The sequence below is a fragment of the Haliaeetus albicilla genome, chromosome 26 (assembly GCF_947461875.1).
Source record: "Haliaeetus albicilla chromosome 26, bHalAlb1.1, whole genome shotgun sequence".
Classification (NCBI taxonomy): domain Eukaryota; kingdom Metazoa; phylum Chordata; class Aves; order Accipitriformes; family Accipitridae; genus Haliaeetus; species Haliaeetus albicilla.
Genome location: NC_091508.1, coordinates 6,686,370 through 6,704,554, shown reverse-complemented (window position 1 = coordinate 6,704,554; position 18,185 = coordinate 6,686,370). Strand labels below are relative to the sequence as shown.

At 48.2% G+C, this 18,185-nt stretch overlaps 1 protein-coding gene across 5 annotated transcripts; it reads right to left on the bottom strand.

The window, feature by feature from the left end:
* Positions 1-1,791: 1,791 nt before the first annotated feature.
* On the bottom strand, positions 1,792-18,172 carry LOC104320915 (cryptochrome-1). 5 transcript variants are annotated; one of them, XM_069771971.1, is made up of 14 exons: positions 17,877-18,171; positions 16,833-17,008; positions 14,270-14,524; positions 13,517-13,952; positions 12,812-12,928; positions 10,967-11,114; positions 10,229-10,369; positions 9,205-9,375; positions 8,914-9,054; positions 8,289-8,440; positions 7,190-7,287; positions 6,546-6,656; positions 6,242-6,280; positions 1,792-5,385 (listed from the first exon to the last, which is right to left on the bottom strand). In XM_069771971.1, exons 4-14 carry the CDS (start codon positions 13,927-13,929, stop codon positions 5,222-5,224), a joined length of 1,695 nt encoding a protein of 564 aa, XP_069628072.1. In that variant the 5' UTR covers positions 13,930-13,952; positions 14,270-14,524; positions 16,833-17,008; positions 17,877-18,171; the 3' UTR covers positions 1,792-5,221. The 5 variants fall into 5 exon arrangements, with proteins under 5 accessions (XP_069628072.1, XP_069628074.1, XP_069628069.1 ...); XM_069771973.1 differs by lacking the exon at positions 14,270-14,524 and having other exon boundaries at positions 6,242-6,348; positions 17,877-18,172; XM_069771968.1 differs by lacking the exon at positions 14,270-14,524.
* Positions 18,173-18,185: the final 13 nt, after the last annotated feature.

Genomic DNA, 18,185 nt, shown 5'->3' with positions numbered 1-18,185 from the left:
ATGGCATGATTCACCACAGCACAGTAAGTGCCTATTTCCGTCAGCTGTGACACAAACCAAAGGAAATAAGATCAGAAAAGACACCTAAAGCCCTAACTCACAACCCCCAAAATGTAAACTTAAAAAGACAAGCCTCATAAAGAAGGAAGAATGAGGAAAAATATCACCTGGACATACATAGAAGCTTTCTGCATGTTGGAGAGGAGTGATGGAGCCAAGGGAGGGGCAGGAGTGGCGGGGGGGGGAGGGGAAATCAAACAAGATCAATCTTCATCAAACACCTTTCCCTACTGTAGTAAATGCACTTAAGATGAGCTAAATTCAGATATTACCACTGCTAAGCTGGAGTGGCTATGCCTCACACCAGGCATGCACAGCAAAGACACCATCACTCATCTCCATGCCCCAGAACTCAGAGATCTGCATCAGCAGAAAGCCAGGTGCATTTTATTGGCTCAAAATCTGACCAATTCCACATGCAAATACTGTTGCCTCCAAGGTCAGGCTCCCCACAGCAGAGAAAAAGAAGGTGCAGAGACAAATACTCTCTTTAAGTAATTCATTTTTACTAAGCAAGTCTTTTTGCCATGAGGTCATAAACTAGACCTCAGTCCTTCTGCTTCACAGGAACTTCTCCATTGCTACTTTATCAGCCAGAAGCAGCTGTCTCAGAGTACAATTGCCCTTGCTGTTTCTTGCTCAAACATTGCTCCTACTCCTACCTCAACTCCTTAGCAGGCACAAGCCCTATTCCTTCCAACCAAAGACCAGATCATGCAGCTGCTTTGCAACAGAAGGAGTCCCAAAGAGGCCTCGATCCTCCTGATTCCTTTGATGGCTGACCAGGGCCACCTGCATGGTTGAAAGTCTCTCCTCCTAGGGTGGATGCCACTCTGGCTGCATGCACATTCATGACCATTGAGCATCCAAAGTCATCTCCTGCACCACATTAGAGGCAATGCTGAGCAGCAAAAGACATTCGACAGCTGCTGATGGTCCCATCTTCTGCTGTATTAGGCAGTTCCTAGGGCTCACAATGAAGCTCAGGTGACACAAAGCACTCCAAGGTAGAGATGTTTTAGGTAACCGAAGAGCAGCCCATTTAAGGTTTGAAGGCAACAACTATGCCTTAAAACATGAGGCAAGAACCAGCTCCGCATTCCTGTGGCCACCTGCACTGGGCTACTGCACTGCAGACCCAGATGCAATAAATCCCTTCGAGCACAGGAAGGAACCCAATTAAAAAGATGGTGGATGCCAGAAGGCTTCAGAGCAGTAGTCATCTTCCCCAAAGTAACAAGCACTGCATTGGCCTTCTCCCTCTCATCAAGGGTTCAGTAACTGCCTTTCATTCTGGTCATTCTTGCAAGTCATTAGGTTTGCTGAAGAGCTAAAATGTTGACTAACATCAGCACCTCCAGGAGCTCGATGCGGGAGCGGTGCAGCAGGAGGGTATGACAAGCCTCTCAGATCAGTCTGACAGTCCTTGCAGCTTTTGTATTTACTGTAGAAGCAGAAGGCAACACCACTCTGCTGCCATTGTGCATTTCCCTGACAGGTCCTGCAGGTCACCAGCACACCAGCAGCATTGGAAGATGCAGCTAGGAGCAGTGTTTGGCCTCCTCCTGGTGCACATGGGTCCTGTGCTGCTTCTGCACTAGGTTCACAGATGCTTTCAAAGGGAAGGAGTTTGGGTGCACTGGATTCCTGCTGGAGTTGTCACGCAGCCAGGTTTCCACAGAGGACCGATGGATGCTGATTGTGATAACAGATTACTCTAGAGACCTTACATTTTTCATGTCAAAAATCATTTTTATTTCCTTTAAAACCAAAAATAGTACCTACGGTGATTAAAAACCCACTCCACTCCCCCCACCCTCACCAAAACCCCAACCATAACAAAGATAATTGACTAATCCAGCCTTGTGAAACTTCACAACGAGACACTGCAACAGAAGGGTAAATTTTTACATGTGGTACATGATAGAAATAATATCTACCCTACAGTTCTAGAGGGATTAGCCAACAAGGAGAGTTATGGTGAAGGAAGCTGTACATCAGCCCTAACTCAGTGTGAGATTTTGCAACGTTGCCCTTAAAATGCGTAAGAAGTCCCATTCAAGTCATACACACAACCTTACAACGGGCTGCATTCTGCTGTACCTCCCCAAACTGGGGACTGCAAGCACAAACTGTGAACTTAAAAACCGTATCTGAAAACCCCTAAGCCTCTGTCTCTACAAGACAGGCAAATCATGCATTTAACACTAATGTGTGAACACATTAATGTGCATATATTCTTCAACTGATACTTATCTGGCATGTTGGAAAGACTAGTATTTATCCTTAAGATTATTTATACAGATGCATGAACATCAAGTGGATTTGAACAATGCTATAGCAACATGTCCTATCAAAACCAGTGTCGTGGTTTAATGCCAGCCGGCAACTAAGCACCACACAGATGGTCCCTCACAGTGGGATGGGGGAAAGAAGCAGAAGGGTAAAAGTGAGAAAACCTGTGGGCTGAGATAAAGACAATTTAATAGGTAAAGCAAAAGTTGCACATGAAAGCAAAGCAAAACAAGGAATTCATTCACTACTTCCAATCGGCAGGCAGGTTCAGCCATCTCCAGGAAAGCAGGGCTCCACCATGCGTAACGGTGACTTGGGAAGACAAAACATCATCATTCCGAACATTCCCCCTTCCACCTTCTTCCCCCAGCTCTATATGCTGAGCATGACGTGATATGGTCTGGAACACCCCTTTGGTCAGTTGGGGTCAGCTGTCCTGGCTGTGCCTCCTCCCAGCTTCCTATGCACCCCCAGCCTACACTCTCGCAATGTGAGAAGCAGAAAAGACCTTGACTGTGTGTAAGCACTGCTCAGCAGTAACGAAAACAGCCCTGTATTATCAACACTGTTTTCAACACAAGTCCAAAACATAGCCCCATACCAGCTACTGTGAAGAAAATTAACTCTATCCCAGCCAAAACTAGCACATTCTCCACCCCTTATTCCACACCATTTACATCATGCTCAGGTCTCACACTATCCAATACATTCTCATTAGCCACCACCACCCATCCCATCCTTTGATACAATAACACAGATATCATTCCCTTAGTCTATGGACCACCCCTGTGAAATGTCTGTAAAATGTCCATAAATGTCCACTGAGTTCATCTAGTCCATGACTTTGGGCTCCATCTCTTATGGTGGTCACTAAGGACAGGAGGGGTGCTGTGTTGCATGAAATTACTGGGCACCAAAGCCAGCTCAGGTCAGGTCACTGCTGCACTTGCACTGCTTCTTGTAAGGCTTGTCCTCCATTGTTTCAGGTGGTTCCTGCTATAGTAATTCCCCTAACACACAACTCAGATCCCAGGTTACAACAATTTAAATGTATTTCTATTAAAATCTCCACCCTTGGTCCCTTTGGACCAGACCATAGGGTTTAACATTGCAACAAACTCCTCCCCTTGCCCCTGCTCCAGCTTAGACTTATCCACAGACAGCAGTCCCTTAGGCGTGTACCTGCTCCAAGTGGAGCCTTATCTATGGGCCACAGCCTCTCCAGAGGTATACCTGCTGTGGCGTAGACTTATCTACAGTCACTTTGAGGTGCACCTGTTCTAGCGTGGCCTTATCCATGGGCAACAATGCCTTCAGAGATATACCTGCTCCAGCATGGCCTTATGCACAGCCACAGTACCTTCAGAAGTAAACCTGCTCCAACATGGCCTTACCCATGGCTGCGGTCCCTCCAGGGGTGTACCTGTTCTGTCATGGGCTTATCCATGGCCATGTGCTTTGAGGTGCTCCAGCATGACCTCATGAACAGCCACGGATGCTTCAAGGTGTACCTGCTGCAGCGTGGACTTACCCACAGCCACAGATGCTTTGAGGTGTAACTTCTCTAGCATGGACTTATCCTTGGGCCACAACGCCTTCAGAGGTATACCTGCTGTGGCATAGACATAACCACAGCCACAGACACTTCAAGATATACATGCTCAGGTATGGACTTATCCAACGGTCACAGATGCTTCGGGGTGTCCTGCTCCCATGTGGACTCATCCACAGGTCACAGTCCCTTCAACTTGAGTTCACACTGGAGTTCCAGCCTGTCTGCTACAGCAGCATAGAAACAGCAGCGATGCCCTGGCCATCTGCCAGCCCAGGCGCATTGCCATTGCTGTTATCAAAATGTTCCCAGGCACAGCAGAGTAAGATGATCAGCAGTACAGCAAACAGCGAAAGCAAAAAGCAGCCACCAACGAGCACTAGACTCTAACAGACAGTGAGACAAGCAAGCCCCATGCAAGCACAGGAGCCTGCCAATTAAAACCTAAACAGCAATAACAGCTATAAATTTGATCTAGCGCATTCCAATCAAATCTGTCATTATCTCAAACCCTTCGAGCCCCACTTGGGCACCAAAAAGGACTGTCATGGTTTAATGCCAGCCGGCAACTAAGCACCACGCAGCCACTCACTCACCTCCCTCACAGTGGGATGGGGGAGAGAAGCAGAAAGGTAAAAGTAAGAAAACCTGTGGGCTGAGATAAAGACAGTTTAATAGGTAAAGCAAAAGCTGTGCACGCAAGCAAAGCGAACAAGGAATTCATTCACTACTTCCCATCGGCAGGCAGGTTCAGCCATCTCCAGGAAAGCAGGGCTCCACATGCGTAACGGTGACTTGGGAAGACAAACGCCATCACTCCAAACATTCACCCTTCCTCCTTCTTCCCCCAGCTTTATAGGCTGCACATGACGTGATGTGGTCTGGAACATCCCTTTGGTCAGCTGGGGTCAGCTGTCCTGGCTGTGCCTCCTCCCAACTTCTTGTGCACCACCAGCCTACACTCTCCCAGTGTGAGAAGCAGAAAAGACCTTGACTGTGTGTAAACACTGCTCAGTAGTAACGAAAGCATCCCTGTGTTATCAACACTGTTTTCAGCACAAATCCAAAACATAGCCTCATACTAGCTACTGTGAAGAAAATTAACTCTATCCCAGCCAAAACCAGCCAACCAGTCACCACCTGAATTTACCCAACTGCTGCAACAAATGGCTTGTAAGCCACTCACAGACACACAATTTCATTCAAAATAACTACACTAACAAACACATTCAAGATACGACACTTTTCTTGGAGGTCAGTTCACAATAAGAGGCACCATTTGCGGGGCAAAGCACTGTGTACAGTTTGTCCAGTTCAGCTGGCCTCTGGCTCTCCCCTTTTGCCATTTTTTGGTTCCCAATGAGTAATCCCTGATGGGATCTTGGTTTGTTCTGTCATCCTGGCCACTTTTCCTTTTGATACATTTTCTTCAGAGTGGTCACGCTTTACCTTCATTTCCATTGGGTCATCTGTATCGTCTATGGCAAGAAGGAAAGAAGAATTAAAGTTTGCAAGTCCTTCTCCGACTTCAGTGCAACAGCCCGCAATGACAGTAGCAAGCAAAGTTACAAAGCGTGCCAGAAAATGCTTCTGTTTACATGCAACAAGAACAACACTGGGAATAGGGGACTGTGGTCCCCTAGAATAGGGGACTTTGGCTTTCCCTATCTCCCAAGAGCAACCACAACAACATTTACTCCCCTATACCGCAGTGTTTGTGGGAGAACTGTCAACATATATTGGTTATATCTGGAAGGTACCAAGATGCAACCTCCTGGATACATTAGTATGCACAGGATTGGGAACAATTAATTCCTTCTGTCCATAACAATTGGGGCAAGAGTACTTAAACTCCCCTCAGCTGCTGCATGTTGGATTTCTGTAATATATACAGAGGCTGCTATGACATACTCTTAAATACAAAAGTGTTGCTTCACTTTCCTTCCTGCAGAAGATTCCTCTGAGGCTAAGAGCTCATCACAGGCCCTAGGATTTCAATTTTAAGAGCACAGGTGCCATATAAGTGAAATATCTGTGTGATTGAAAATACCTAATGAATTCAAGCTCCCCCAAAGTTTGAGTGTTCCAGTCTTACCTCATAACTACTGGTTTGTTATGCATATGCTTAACCTACTTAAAAAACAAGGTCAAAAGGTAAATTTCTTCGAGCAGTTCAGCACTCAAGGGCTTTCCGCTCATTAGCAGTCAGTGGGAATCTCAAATAATTCCTGCTACGGGGCAGAGTAGATTATGGTAAAAAGGACAAACAATGATGTTCTGGTTCGCAAGAGGCATGGGCAGAGCTGCAGAGATTTCTGCACCTTGGAGATATACCTCGCAAACCTGGGGGCTGGGGAGTCCGTTTGTGCAGACCTGTGGAAGGTAGAGAAGGTTTGCTTTTGGGAAGGCATTCCTCCAGCAGGCACAAGCAAGTTCCCATCCTGCAAGAGCAGCCAGAAGGAAAGGAACACTGCTCAACCTCTGGTTTCCCATTTTAACAGTTACTAGAAGAGCAGCACATGGTGTTGGTAATCAAGAGGAAAGGCATCCTGGAAATCAACACAAAATCAACCACTAAAGCTGGTGACAGCCTCTGCAACACAGTACACTGATCATCCAGTGCCGCAGCACCTCTTACCTCTCGTGAGCTGGGCTGTTCTGTACTGTTCCTCTCTGACCTGTTTCATCAGCTGCAGGTTGTGGTCGCTGGCTTCCTTGTGGTTCACCATTGGGAAGGGGTAATCTTGACCTGGTGCAACATGGAGACAGCAGCCTTTACAGAGCTAATCAAGGATGTTTCACTGAATTTGCACCAGGGCAAATGCTTGCAGCTTTTCTTAAAATAAATGGCAGCTAAGATAGACCAAATGACCCACACTTCAGAAGTGCCTATTTCTCTCCATCAAGGTGTAAGAGTTCCCATTTAGACATAAGCTTTTAAGAGACTTCAAAGATGCATTAGAGCAAGCATAAAAGCACAAGATGTTCAGGTACTATTTAAAGACAGCCAAGCATCCCAGACAGAAAAATACAAAAGCAACAGCTCAGAGTGATCCGATAGTTTTAGGACATGAAGTTGAGGCAAAAATATGTACTTTGAAATTAGACTCCAGTAAAAAACTTTAAAGGAGAATTGGCAGAAGGTAGACTGCTGAATTAATCCACTTTCAGAAGATAAATGCATGACTTGTGTTGGAAGTGTGATGCTTCCATTTCACGCATGTAATTATTTTGGACAGTTAGCAGCAGCAAAATCCTTAGCAAGGTATTTGAATGAATTACCTATGATACACCCTGCTTGCTTCTGCTCCTCTTCAGTTGCTGTCCAGGGCTCATAGATGTACTTGGAGGGAAAGTTCTTTAGTATAGGCAAGTATTTCCTATAAAACAGGAATAATATGGGGTTTTATAATCTTGCACACAAACATTCATGCATTTAAGAGAAGTGTAAACCAACCTATGCCATATTAATTCTTGGTGATCATATTGATACTACAATCCATGGGAAAGTTCTGATTAATTTTGCACAAAAGAACTGTTTTTATGCTCTGAAACCTCAATAGGGTGATACCTTCCAAAAGTTAATTTTACAACATACAATAAATGGGTTGATTAAAATATTCCTTCAGTTTTTAGTTCATCCAAAATATTTTGGTTTTTAACATTTTCACTGACATTTCATCCTCAACTTCAATAAATTTCAAAAACAAACTCATTAAAAAAATCTAAAAAATTCTTACAGTATGGGAAAGTAATTTTCTGTCCCACTCTGTCAGGTATGTCAGCACAGGCTTCCCCTCGACAATACCCAAAGCTAGACAGGATGTGAGGAAGAGGAGATGTGGGGAAATGGAGTTATTTGCTCAACATCAACACAGTCTGGTCCTACCACAATCAGTGGTAAAATCACCCACTACTTACGAGAAAGCCCATCAGTACCTTATCGAGAGATAAGGAAACTGAGACTCTGAAGCAAAGAGGACCCACTCAGAGTGGAAAATAAAACATAAGTGTCTGAAATTAATCAGACCACCTACAAACCCAAGAAACACAGCACAGCCTGGAGCAGGGGGATCTGTGAGAAGTTTTACTCAAGTCCTTTAGAAAGAGGAGTCAGCCAGGTGATCAAACACAGCGCTGGAGCCAACAAGTGCTCACAAAGCAATACAATGCCCTGCTCAGTCACCACCTGTGCAACCATGGGTATGTCTCTCTGCTTCTCTGTGCCTCAGTTTCCTTATGTGTTAAATAAAATCATTGCTATGACCCCTGTTTCACAGGTGTATGCATTTCAAACAGACTGAGTTCATCAGCTCCTGCTGTAAGAGGAGCCAGGGAAGCTCTAACGGAGCAGACAGTGCCATGCTGTGCATCGCCCTACCGAATATACTGCCCCTCAGGGTCTGTGCGCTTCCCAAAGCGGATGGGGCAAAAGATCCGCGTGTACTGGTGGAAGAATGCGCTGGCCGACAGCCACATCCAGTTCCCTGCGTTGATGCTGTAGTCAGCATCTAACAGCAGCTCTTCGAACACCTGCACTTCAGGGATGGGAAGAGAAAGAGAGAAACACCCCTGAAATGGCTAAATTGCAAAAAATAAACAAAAACAGGCTGGGAGATGAAAGGTGAAGCTTGCTGCTAAAAGCACAGCACCGTGCTGGTCTGGGCTACCCTTCTCACAGGGCACACAGGGAAGGCTCTCCAGCAAGACAGTTTGCCAGAAGGAAGACAGGGCAACCCAAAGCCCAAATGTCTGGCTTTGAGGCCTGCTGTAGACTGAGCAGGTCTCCAATATCCCCATCATCCAAAAATCATCAGGCCTTGGGGACGGGAATGACCTCTCACTGCTGCACTGAGTGCAGCAGGGCTCGGACTTGAGCGAGAGACCATGAGATTTCTAGCAAGGCTCAGTAATGAAGCACTGCTCTACAGTACCACCTCCCACTGCCAGGCTCACGTTTTGTAGGGGTTTCTCAGAACCAAGAAAACAAAAAACCAGAAGTGAACCTTCATGCCCTCTTCCCAGCTGATCCAAAGGTCCCCCCGTGTCAGGAAGCAGGCAACAGCGTGCCGAGCAAGATGATGGATCCAGCCTTCCTGGCGCAGCTGGGTCATAATCGCATCGATCCATGGGAACCCTGTCTGTGCCTGCAGCAGAAAAGAAACATCAGCCCTCCCACTGACAGTTTCATTACACTTCTTCCCTACACACTGCTGTAAGCAGCCAGCAGAGACCAATCCCAAGGCAATAGAAAAACTAAACTGAAACACAGCAGTTGTGGCAATGCATCTTGTTACCGTTTTCCATTTGTGGAGCCGCTCCGCATCCTCATACCAACTGATCTGAAGGCAGATGGGGTTCCCAGCCATTTTGGTGAAATTTGGTGTTGCTGATGCCACCGTATAGAAGAATTCCCTCCACAGAAGCTGCCCTTGAAGCGACACCGGGGGCAGAGAGTGATGCTTGGCCTGCAAAACACAGATGAGGTGAAAGCTTTGGTTCATATACACCATTGCAGTCTCACTCAGTTTGTGACTGTCAGGCCCATAAAATGAAGATTAATCTAACTACACTACTGGCTTCATGGCACTTTACCATGAAAGCTAAAGAAATCAAAGATCTGAAGCAATGCTATACGCCCAAAAGCAAAGCTGAACTCTGTTAGACCTCAATGTTACCTCAAACATTCTCTATCTACCTTCCAAAATGGTGTCACACTGGGATTTGTTAAACTAAACATGCATTTATTAACATATTAACTGCTTGGCTAGCCGAATTCAGATGCCTCAACCATGTCTCAAGAGATACTCTTAAGAAGGAGGTTCAGGGTTTCTTGGGTTGGTTTCAACCATACTTTTTCTTAATAACCAAACAAGTTTTCAGAAGTTGGGTTTGGCTTATGCTATAGTTAAAACTTGTCTAAGATGTAAACAGATGCTTTCTAAAAACAAAACTCCTTGAACAGGCTAAACCGATCAAAAACTTCACTTAAACATCAGGCAGATGTCTTGAACTCCTTGAATTTTAGGAGGGTTTTCCTGGGCTTCCCTGCTGCTTCCAGGTCTCATTGCTCCCTATTTCTCATATTTCTAAAACTTAATGGGGAAAAGCTGTATATAGTCACAGGCGTTTCACACAACATATAAAGCCACTTCACAGATTTCATAGGACACAATGAGAAGGCATTAGCAAAGTAGCATTTTTGTGATGCACCAGGTCTCTACCAAGATGATCCGAGTGTTAAATCCCAGCCTTGTTAAATCCCACATCAGACACGTGAGAGTGCTAGATTTGCTTAACTATGACCAACTATTTTCTTACCTGAGCATAAATGTTTGACAACCTATAAAAAAAGGTGCGAACTGACAGACAGCCCACACTGAAATATGGGCTCAGGCCTGTTGTGCTTGGAAGCAGCGAATTTGGGATTGTTCTCGGTTTAGTAAAACTTGCCACCCAGCCCTAAAATGAAAACAGAAATCCAGGTTCAGGCAGTACAATGTGACACATGTTCAGCTAGTGAAACAGGGAAAAAAACTCTTGGCAATTGGCTTCTACACCACAGAGGCCTGTTCAATGTCATGCATGGAAAATACTCCCACTGCCCATCCTCCCCCAAATGCCACCATCAAGGAGAACAAAATCTTGAGACCAGGCTGCCATCCTCCTCAAAGATCTCCAAATACACAGACATCCTCCAAGCCCAACATCAAGGCCACATCTCACCCGTGGGTGCTGTGAAGCTCTGCTCTTCCCAGAGAGCCGGGTGATTTTGTAAGACAGGGAACAGCTCTCTAGGTCCAACAGCACTGCACTGAAGATCTTTTCCACTTTATGAAATTGGGAGTGGGTAAAGCATCTCCTTAAAAGCAGCCGGCACCAAGGCAGGCTTGGCTGCCAAGAGCTGAGCCCTGGCAGTGGAAAACTCAGCCAGAGCTGGAACAGGACTCTGCGGCTGAGCAGCTTCTCGAGGTCCAGACACAACCACACATAAAAGGAGGACACTAACTTCAGCTCACCTAGAGCCACCAGCATCACCCATGTAAAATCAAGGCTGACCTGGTCAGTCAAGTGTTGCTCCAAGCGCTGTAGCCCTTCGGTCTCTCCTCCTCTCCAGGGAGAGAGGCTCTCCGCAGGTATCTTCAAATCCACAGGGAGAGGCACCCTGTAACACTCAGCAAGGCCCGGGTCAGGGGACCTACATTTCCTAATGTGAAAGAGAGGCCTCTTTCAAAGAGGGAACCGGAGCCAAAAGAGGGAGGAAGACCCCTGCCCATTAGCTCTGTCACGGCACAGCCAGAACACAAGGGAGCAAAAGCACAGCCAGAAACTGCAGGCTGCACTTGGGGAAGAGTGAGCTTGTCCTGCAATCACTCCAGGTAATTCTAGCCCGAATTGAAGGAAAAGGAACAGACCCACGAAATTACAGTGCTCAGAGCAGTCGGCTGCAGCCGCCACAGCTCAGATGTCTCTCTCACTTCCCATCTGCTACATAAGACTCAGAGGCATCCCCTCTCCAGCTTCCCCCAGCTGTCTCATCAATCCCAGGGAGGGAGCTAAGAGACTCCTCAGACTCTAAACATAATTATGGAGCACTGGTGCTGCCTCCAAAGGCCACTCCAGCTCCCGTGCCTCTGGGGAAACGTTGCTCTGGGAGACGTTTCATAGGGAAGGAGGCAGATCAGCTCCCTGGGCTGCCTCCCCAGCTGCTCCTTCCTAACCAACGTGGGGGCTCCCTAAGCCCATGCCTCTGAGCAGTCCCCCCACATCTCTTCTGCAGCCTCAGCTGCTGAGGCTTCCCCAAGGCCTCTCCCCGCTGTAAGGCTGGAAGAGCATCAGTGTATGGTATTTTTCCCCCTGTAAAACACAGAAGAGGAGGTTCAGGGAAGTGTCAGTGGTATGCAGACTTCTCAAAAAACACGAATGAACTCAAGAGATCAGTAGAGCTCTTTCTGCTTACCTGGAAAAACTGATCTCAGCTCTGTTGCAGACACCTACAGAAGGGGCCAGTGCAGCTCTCAGAGCACTGGCACAACAGAGGCCTGCTGGGAAGCATGTGAACCACTTATCTCTCATCATCATTAAATTGAAGTGCAAATAAACAAATTAGGGTAAAAAGAAAAAAAAAAAACAGTGCAAGAAAAAAAATATAGGAACTGATATATCCCAATACTTACATGGATCTTATCATGGGACTATCCAAGAACAAGATTTGGGAATTAATGGGATTCCCCCAAGATGGGAAGAACTAAGCCTAGGTTACTGACAGAGAGTTGAGGTCACACAGGAGGCACTTGACACAGAAGCCCCAAGTATCTGCAGTCCCATCCCCAGTGGCCAGCTCTCTCCTACCCCAACCTTACCTCCCTTTGGATCACTGAGCTCTCCTCATGCAGAGCTAAACATAAGACATCCTTGAATCTGAGCTTCTTCTCAAGTCCTGGGAGACATGAGCTCAGTCCCTCCTTCCCATACAGCAGAGGGGAGGAGAGAAGAGATTTAAAGCCAGAAGGGAACAGTATGATTATTCCACCGAAATTCCTGCATAAAACAAACTGTAGTGGTTCATCCAATTCCTGCCCTAAATCTTGATTTGAGGAGGCTAGAACATGCCTTTGAGAAAAGATCTGTACTTCCTTAGTCATTCCTCTGTGAAACTTTTATATACCTTAAAAGTTTGTATCAATGTGCCTTGCAAAAGCTTAAGTCTTTGGACCATGCCACCTCTCATCTGCTCTCCCCTCCTGATAGCAGAATCACATCCTCTGTACATACAATCGATAAACCTCCATGCCTAGAAGTAATGCAACGTAACATCTAAAACACTGTTATCATTTGGCCCTGGCTCTTCTTTCAGGCAGAGAAAAAGGACCTGCAATGTCCTGCTGGCTGGCTGTTACTTACTGGAAGTCTTCAGCTGTAAGGTTTCGTACAGGCACCTCAGGGTCACCGAGCAGAGACAGAATGCGAAGGAACCTCTTGTATGTTAATGGGGGAGTCCCACTGTTCAGGTCCAAAATCCTAAATAAAACAAGATCACTTTTCACCATAATATAAACCAAGAAGGAAGCTGGAGCTGCCAGTGGTTAGGAAGGTGACAGCACAGGCTGGAACAGCCCCAGTTCATGCAACTGAATGTGGAAATTACAGATTTTACAAGTAAAACTTCCCTGGGTGAATGTACATCCATCCCGAGAGCAGTCTCTCAGGACTTGAGACAGCAAACTTGGAACCAGGATGCCAGCCAGTGAAAGCTGATTAGAAAATTTTTTTACAATCTGACAAAGTATTTATATAAAAGTCCTATTAAATGTGTTAAAGAATTTCTTCCATTCTGTTTAAAAGAGTAACTAATGTTTTTAAGTGAATTAAACTGCCCAAAAGGAAAAAAATAACAAACTTTTTAGCCTCAAATCACAGCCCAACATCCTAACATCTGTGCAAAATCTCTTCTGTTACTTCCAGCAGACCAACGCACAAAAATTCTCCAGCAAACAGTACCATGTTCATCCCAGTCCAATTTTCTCAAAAGGAACACATTAGGATCCAGAAAGACCAAGATACTTGGCCTTTCCTCCCTGATGCTTGCTAAATCTAAAATAAACCTACCGTTTGGTATTGTAAAGACTGTGGCCCACCAAAGAAAGCACCTCAAACCCCAGCTCTTCTCCCAGACGTCGTATGTTGGCCTCCATCTCCTTGTAAAATGGCTCCATCTCTGCATCCAGAGTCACTTGTGTGATATTCCACTTCTGGATGTGATCTCTAAGAACAGACTCATACTCCCCTTGAATAACCAGCAAGCAAGAGCCCAGCTGATACAAGTTTTTCTGGAGATCCTCCAGGGACTGCAGCAGAAAATGCCACCGCAGGGTTCCTATGTGCATCACGGACGTCATGAACTTTCTGTCCAGGATGTAGACAGGGTAGACAACCTCCGAGCACTCCAGCGCGGCCAGCAACGTTGGGTTGTCGTGAAGCCGAAGTCCCTTCCGGAAAAGATGAATGGTGCGATGTGGCATCCTGGCTGTTCTCCTCAGACCTGCTAAAAGAGGAAGGAAACCCTTAGCTTTTGGGATACACAAGCCCTATTAAAGAACAAGCTCAATTAACAATTAGAAATGGAGCTCCAAACAGCCCTCAGCGCTTCTTACTGCAAATCTCTTCTGCCTTTTGATAAGTTTTCGTGAAAGAGAAAACAGAAACGGGACCAAACCACTCTCCTCAGTCTCCTCAGCCAGGTCCCACCATTCAGCAGCAGTATCATCACCTTGCTCCACAGAGAACGGCTTCTTCCCTAAATGAGTCACTCAAGTCCTTAAATTAAATCCCTAGATTAAATTACATCCCAATAGCGCTCACCAGAACAAAGGAATCAAAACAGTCAGAGCTGCCAGACCTCCGTTTACTGCAAAAACATTTTATAACCCCACAGATGTGGCCATCAGCAAACCCTCCGTATATCAACAGCAAGAAGATGATTTCAAGGAGCTCTGCCCCTGTTCGTACAGAATGGGCCGCAAGGAGAACAACTCTGCAGGAGCCCTCATCTCATCGGAGACCTCATACAACACTGGCTCTGGCAGTGAAAAGTTTCTGGATTTCAGTAGGAGACATCTGAAAGACACAAAATGTTTCCTAACAAACAAGACTGTTAAGGCTTCAAGTTGAAACAAGGGAAAACAAAGCACAGCCCAACCAACACTGATACAAGAGCATAATATCTCAATTCATCAGCTTGCCATAGTTTTTATCCATCTTTCCTAGCCCAGGGAGACCTCATGGTGCTTCTAAGTGTCAGGAGAAAAGCCCTCCTCTCTCCATAGCAGAGCTGGGTGGTGATAACTGCACAAAACTACTCTTATTTCTAAACTGGGTCTGATGTAGGGATTAGCAAACATTCATTCCCCTTTGAACTGCTTCAGCTGAGTTTAGAGGACAGGCAGGAGGGCTAACCTTAGCTCTCAGTCTGGGGTAGCTCAGGGCACAGTCTGAGAAACTGCTCCACAACTGTTGGCTGCTCTGCTCATGGGGTGATGGACTCCACAGACAGCAGCAAACAGAAACAATGAGGCCAGCTGCCACCTTGTGTTTGTACCAAACCCAGCAGCATCTCCCCAACTTGCTCTCTCCCACATAAAAGGGGGGAAGCTCAATGCCCATCTCCAAGGTGGGACCACACCTGCTTCTAATTTCAAGCATTACCACCCAGAGAAGAATTAAGAGATTAGGGATTAACAAAGAACCAAACAACAATCTCTAATCCAGTTCAGCTCTTCCAGCCAAAACGCTCCCTTCACACCCTCCCAAATGGCTGCAACAGGTGACTCAGCCCCTTGTCCTGACTCAACTCACAATCAACAGCTTTACCAGCCTTGTAAAAGATGATCTGGCTTGCCCTGTTCCCAAAAACACTCATCAGCATCACCAAGACAAACCCAGTTGCGCTCCCAGGCCATGACACAGACTGTTACAACCCCCCCAAATAAACGAACCCTGCAAACTAGCAGGGTCATGAGACCGGGGCAGCACCGTGCATAGCCGAACACGGGGGTTTGGGCTTTGCAGGGTGCTCTGCCTTGTGCCCCAACTCGGGCACCGCCCTGCCCGCACGACCTGGGAGAACAGGAAAAACAAGGCAACTCTCCTGCTGCTCAAGAGAGCACCCAGCTGGCACTTTTGGGTAGCAAGCCACGTGCAAAGGGTGCTAGAAGAGTCCCCTGCATCCCGTGGCAGGAGCACAGAACCAGCCTGCACCAGCTGGCCTCACCGAGGGGCTGCCCTGAGTCAGGGGCTCCAAGGCCCCCCACAGCCTTTGGGGCCATCCCAAGCCCTGTGGCCCCACGCGGTCTGCAGGGCCACCCCGAGTCCAGGACCTTGCAGGCCCATAAAGCCCATAGGATCACCCCAACCCCAGTGCCCCTTGGCCACAGCCAGCCTGTGAAGGCTCACAGCCCCACACAGCCTATGAGGCCTCCCCATACAGCCTATAGGAACACCGCCATCTCAGGACACAGCCTACAGGGCTGTCCCAAGCCCAGGGCCCTGCACCCCCACATAGCCTATGGGGTCACCCTGAGTCCAGTGCCCCATACAACCTATGGGGCAACACCAAACTTGGGGTCCCACACAGCCCATGGGGCCACCCCAAACCTGGAGCCTCCCAGCCCCACACACTGTATGGGATGGCCCTGGGTTTCCCGGGGAGGAGCCCAGGCCATCCCTTCCAGTGCTGGCATCCCCTGCAGGGCAAGTGGGGCACAGCCATGGGAACCAGGACAGGGACTGGGAGGGACTGGGCACAGGGCAGGGGGACACCAAGCCAGGGCTAGCAGGGGCCGGGTTTAGGAGCAGCTCTGGGGATCCCAGTGCAGAGGACTGGGGGAATCAGAGCTGGTGAGGAGCAAGGGTTGCAGGAAAGGGGGCTGGAGCATGCTGGGGACGGAGGGACCACGGAGCCAAAGAGGTTTCAGGGCTGGGTAAGGAGCTGGGACCCACCACTGGGTGACAAGGAACACAGCGGGATCACTGGTGCAGGCCTGGCAGCACTACAGGCTGTGTCGGAAAGGAGGTGGTGGCTCAGCACCAAGGGACTGCATCCTCAGACACTCCTGCCCCGTCAGGAGGAGGAGGAGGAGGATCTTCCAGGGTAATCGGGGGAAGGCAGAGTAGGCACTGTCTGTTGATCAGCTTTGTGTTGGGATTTATCCACCGTCACTCTTGTAACTCTCTATGATCTGGTGACTTGCAGCCATTCACCCAGCAAGGCCAGGCAGACTCCTCATATCTGGATTATGTCTGTTCATCAGAAATCAACCAGCACAGGCAGAAAATTCACCTTGCACCTGATACATCCCTGCACTTTGGGAGAAGTATACCACGACAGAAAGCAGGGAAAACCCCAAATAGGACAACTGGGCCTTACCCCAAGGGTTACCTGGCTGATGCTCCAGGGTCTTTACAACATATTGCCCCGAAGAGAGGATGCCACACAATCGCTGATCACGGCTCTCCTGCTGATAAGCATTTCTCTCTGCAAGCAGAGATCTGCAGTGGTCCTCAGAGTGTCACCATCCGAATCCAAATGCGCTGCTCCTGTTCCTACAAGCATTAGGAAATTAGTTACCCAGGTTTAAACAATCCTAAATACCATAAATATGTGCATCGAGGTGGATTCTGCATCAAAGACGGTCTGAGCGACTCGAGGCTTTTGTGTAATTCCTGAGGAGGAGGATCGCAGCCAGCTCACTGCCTTCCGGTCCGCCACCCCTCGGAGCCGGCAGAGCAAGATGGGGCACGTAGGGACAGAGGCTAGGAAGGAAAACATTTAACAGCTTAATTTCCTCTGCAGGCACTCCTGATGTGTGTCAAACCACAGATGTTCTCCTTGGCTAGAAACCTGTCCACTAAGAAGTGATAGTAATGCAGTTATAAAGCTTTAAATACAGGTGTCAGCCGCCTGGAAAAGCAGCCTCACGACTGCCCTCTGAAACTGCGGTTTGGACTTTTGAAGTGGAGTAATTGTCACTATTAAGTTGTTTAACTGTATTCTGATTTGACAGGCTTAAGAACAATTCCTTATTTAAGAAGAATCCCCATTTTTTACATTAATTTGGTTACATAATCCCAGTCTCCACATCCAGCCAGCCCTGAGGCTGCTGTTGATCCAAACCCTGTGTTATTTCTCTTGTTCTAATAGTTTAGGTGATAAAGTGCTATATATAGCATCTGATACAAGAAAATGGCATTTTAAGTCGCACCAGGAAAAGAGCCCCAAACCCACCCCCCTCCTCCCCGTGTAGGGGCTTGGCCGGCTCTGCCCCCACAGCCCTCGGGGGCCCGGGGACCCCTGCCCGTGTTGGGGGACGGGCCGGGGCCTTCAGACGGGCGGGGAAGGGACGAGGACGGGAGCGGAGGAGGCGGCCCCAGCGCCAACCCCCCCGGCCCGGCCCCACGCCTCCGCCTTTACCTCCTGCCCCTCGGCCCGTAGAGGCGCAGCGGGCCCGGCGTCTGGTTGCTCCCGGAGTCCCGCGGCGGCGGGGGCTGGCCCGGCCCCTCGCCCCGCGGTGCCCGGTTACACAACGCCGGCCGGGGGAGGAGGGGCCGGGCCAGGCCGGGCCGCTGCAGTTACGCAAGGAGCCGCTCGGCGGCGGGGAGTGAGAGGGGGGGAGGATGGCCCCCATCGGGGCCCTGCCCGCTGCCCGCGGAGCTTTAACGCGCTTTAGGACCGGTGGGCTGGGGCCGGGGGCGGCGGCCAGGACCGGCGGCGTCCCATGGC

What these genes read in the sequence shown, in the direction of transcription:
- LOC104320915 (XM_069771971.1), bottom strand. Translation starts at nt 13,929, where the DNA reads ATGCCACATCGCACCATTCATCTTTTCCGGAAGGGACTTCGGCTTCAC. An exon ending in TGTCAAACATTTATGCTCAG is followed by an intron (nt 9,376 to 10,228) that starts GTAAGAAAATAG and finishes TGTGTTTTGCAG; the next exon opens with GCCAAGCATCACTCTCTGCC. An exon ending in AACAGCCCAGCTCACGAGAG is followed by an intron (nt 6,281 to 6,545) that starts GTAAGAGGTGCT and finishes TACCTTCCACAG; the next exon opens with GTCTGCACAAACGGACTCCC.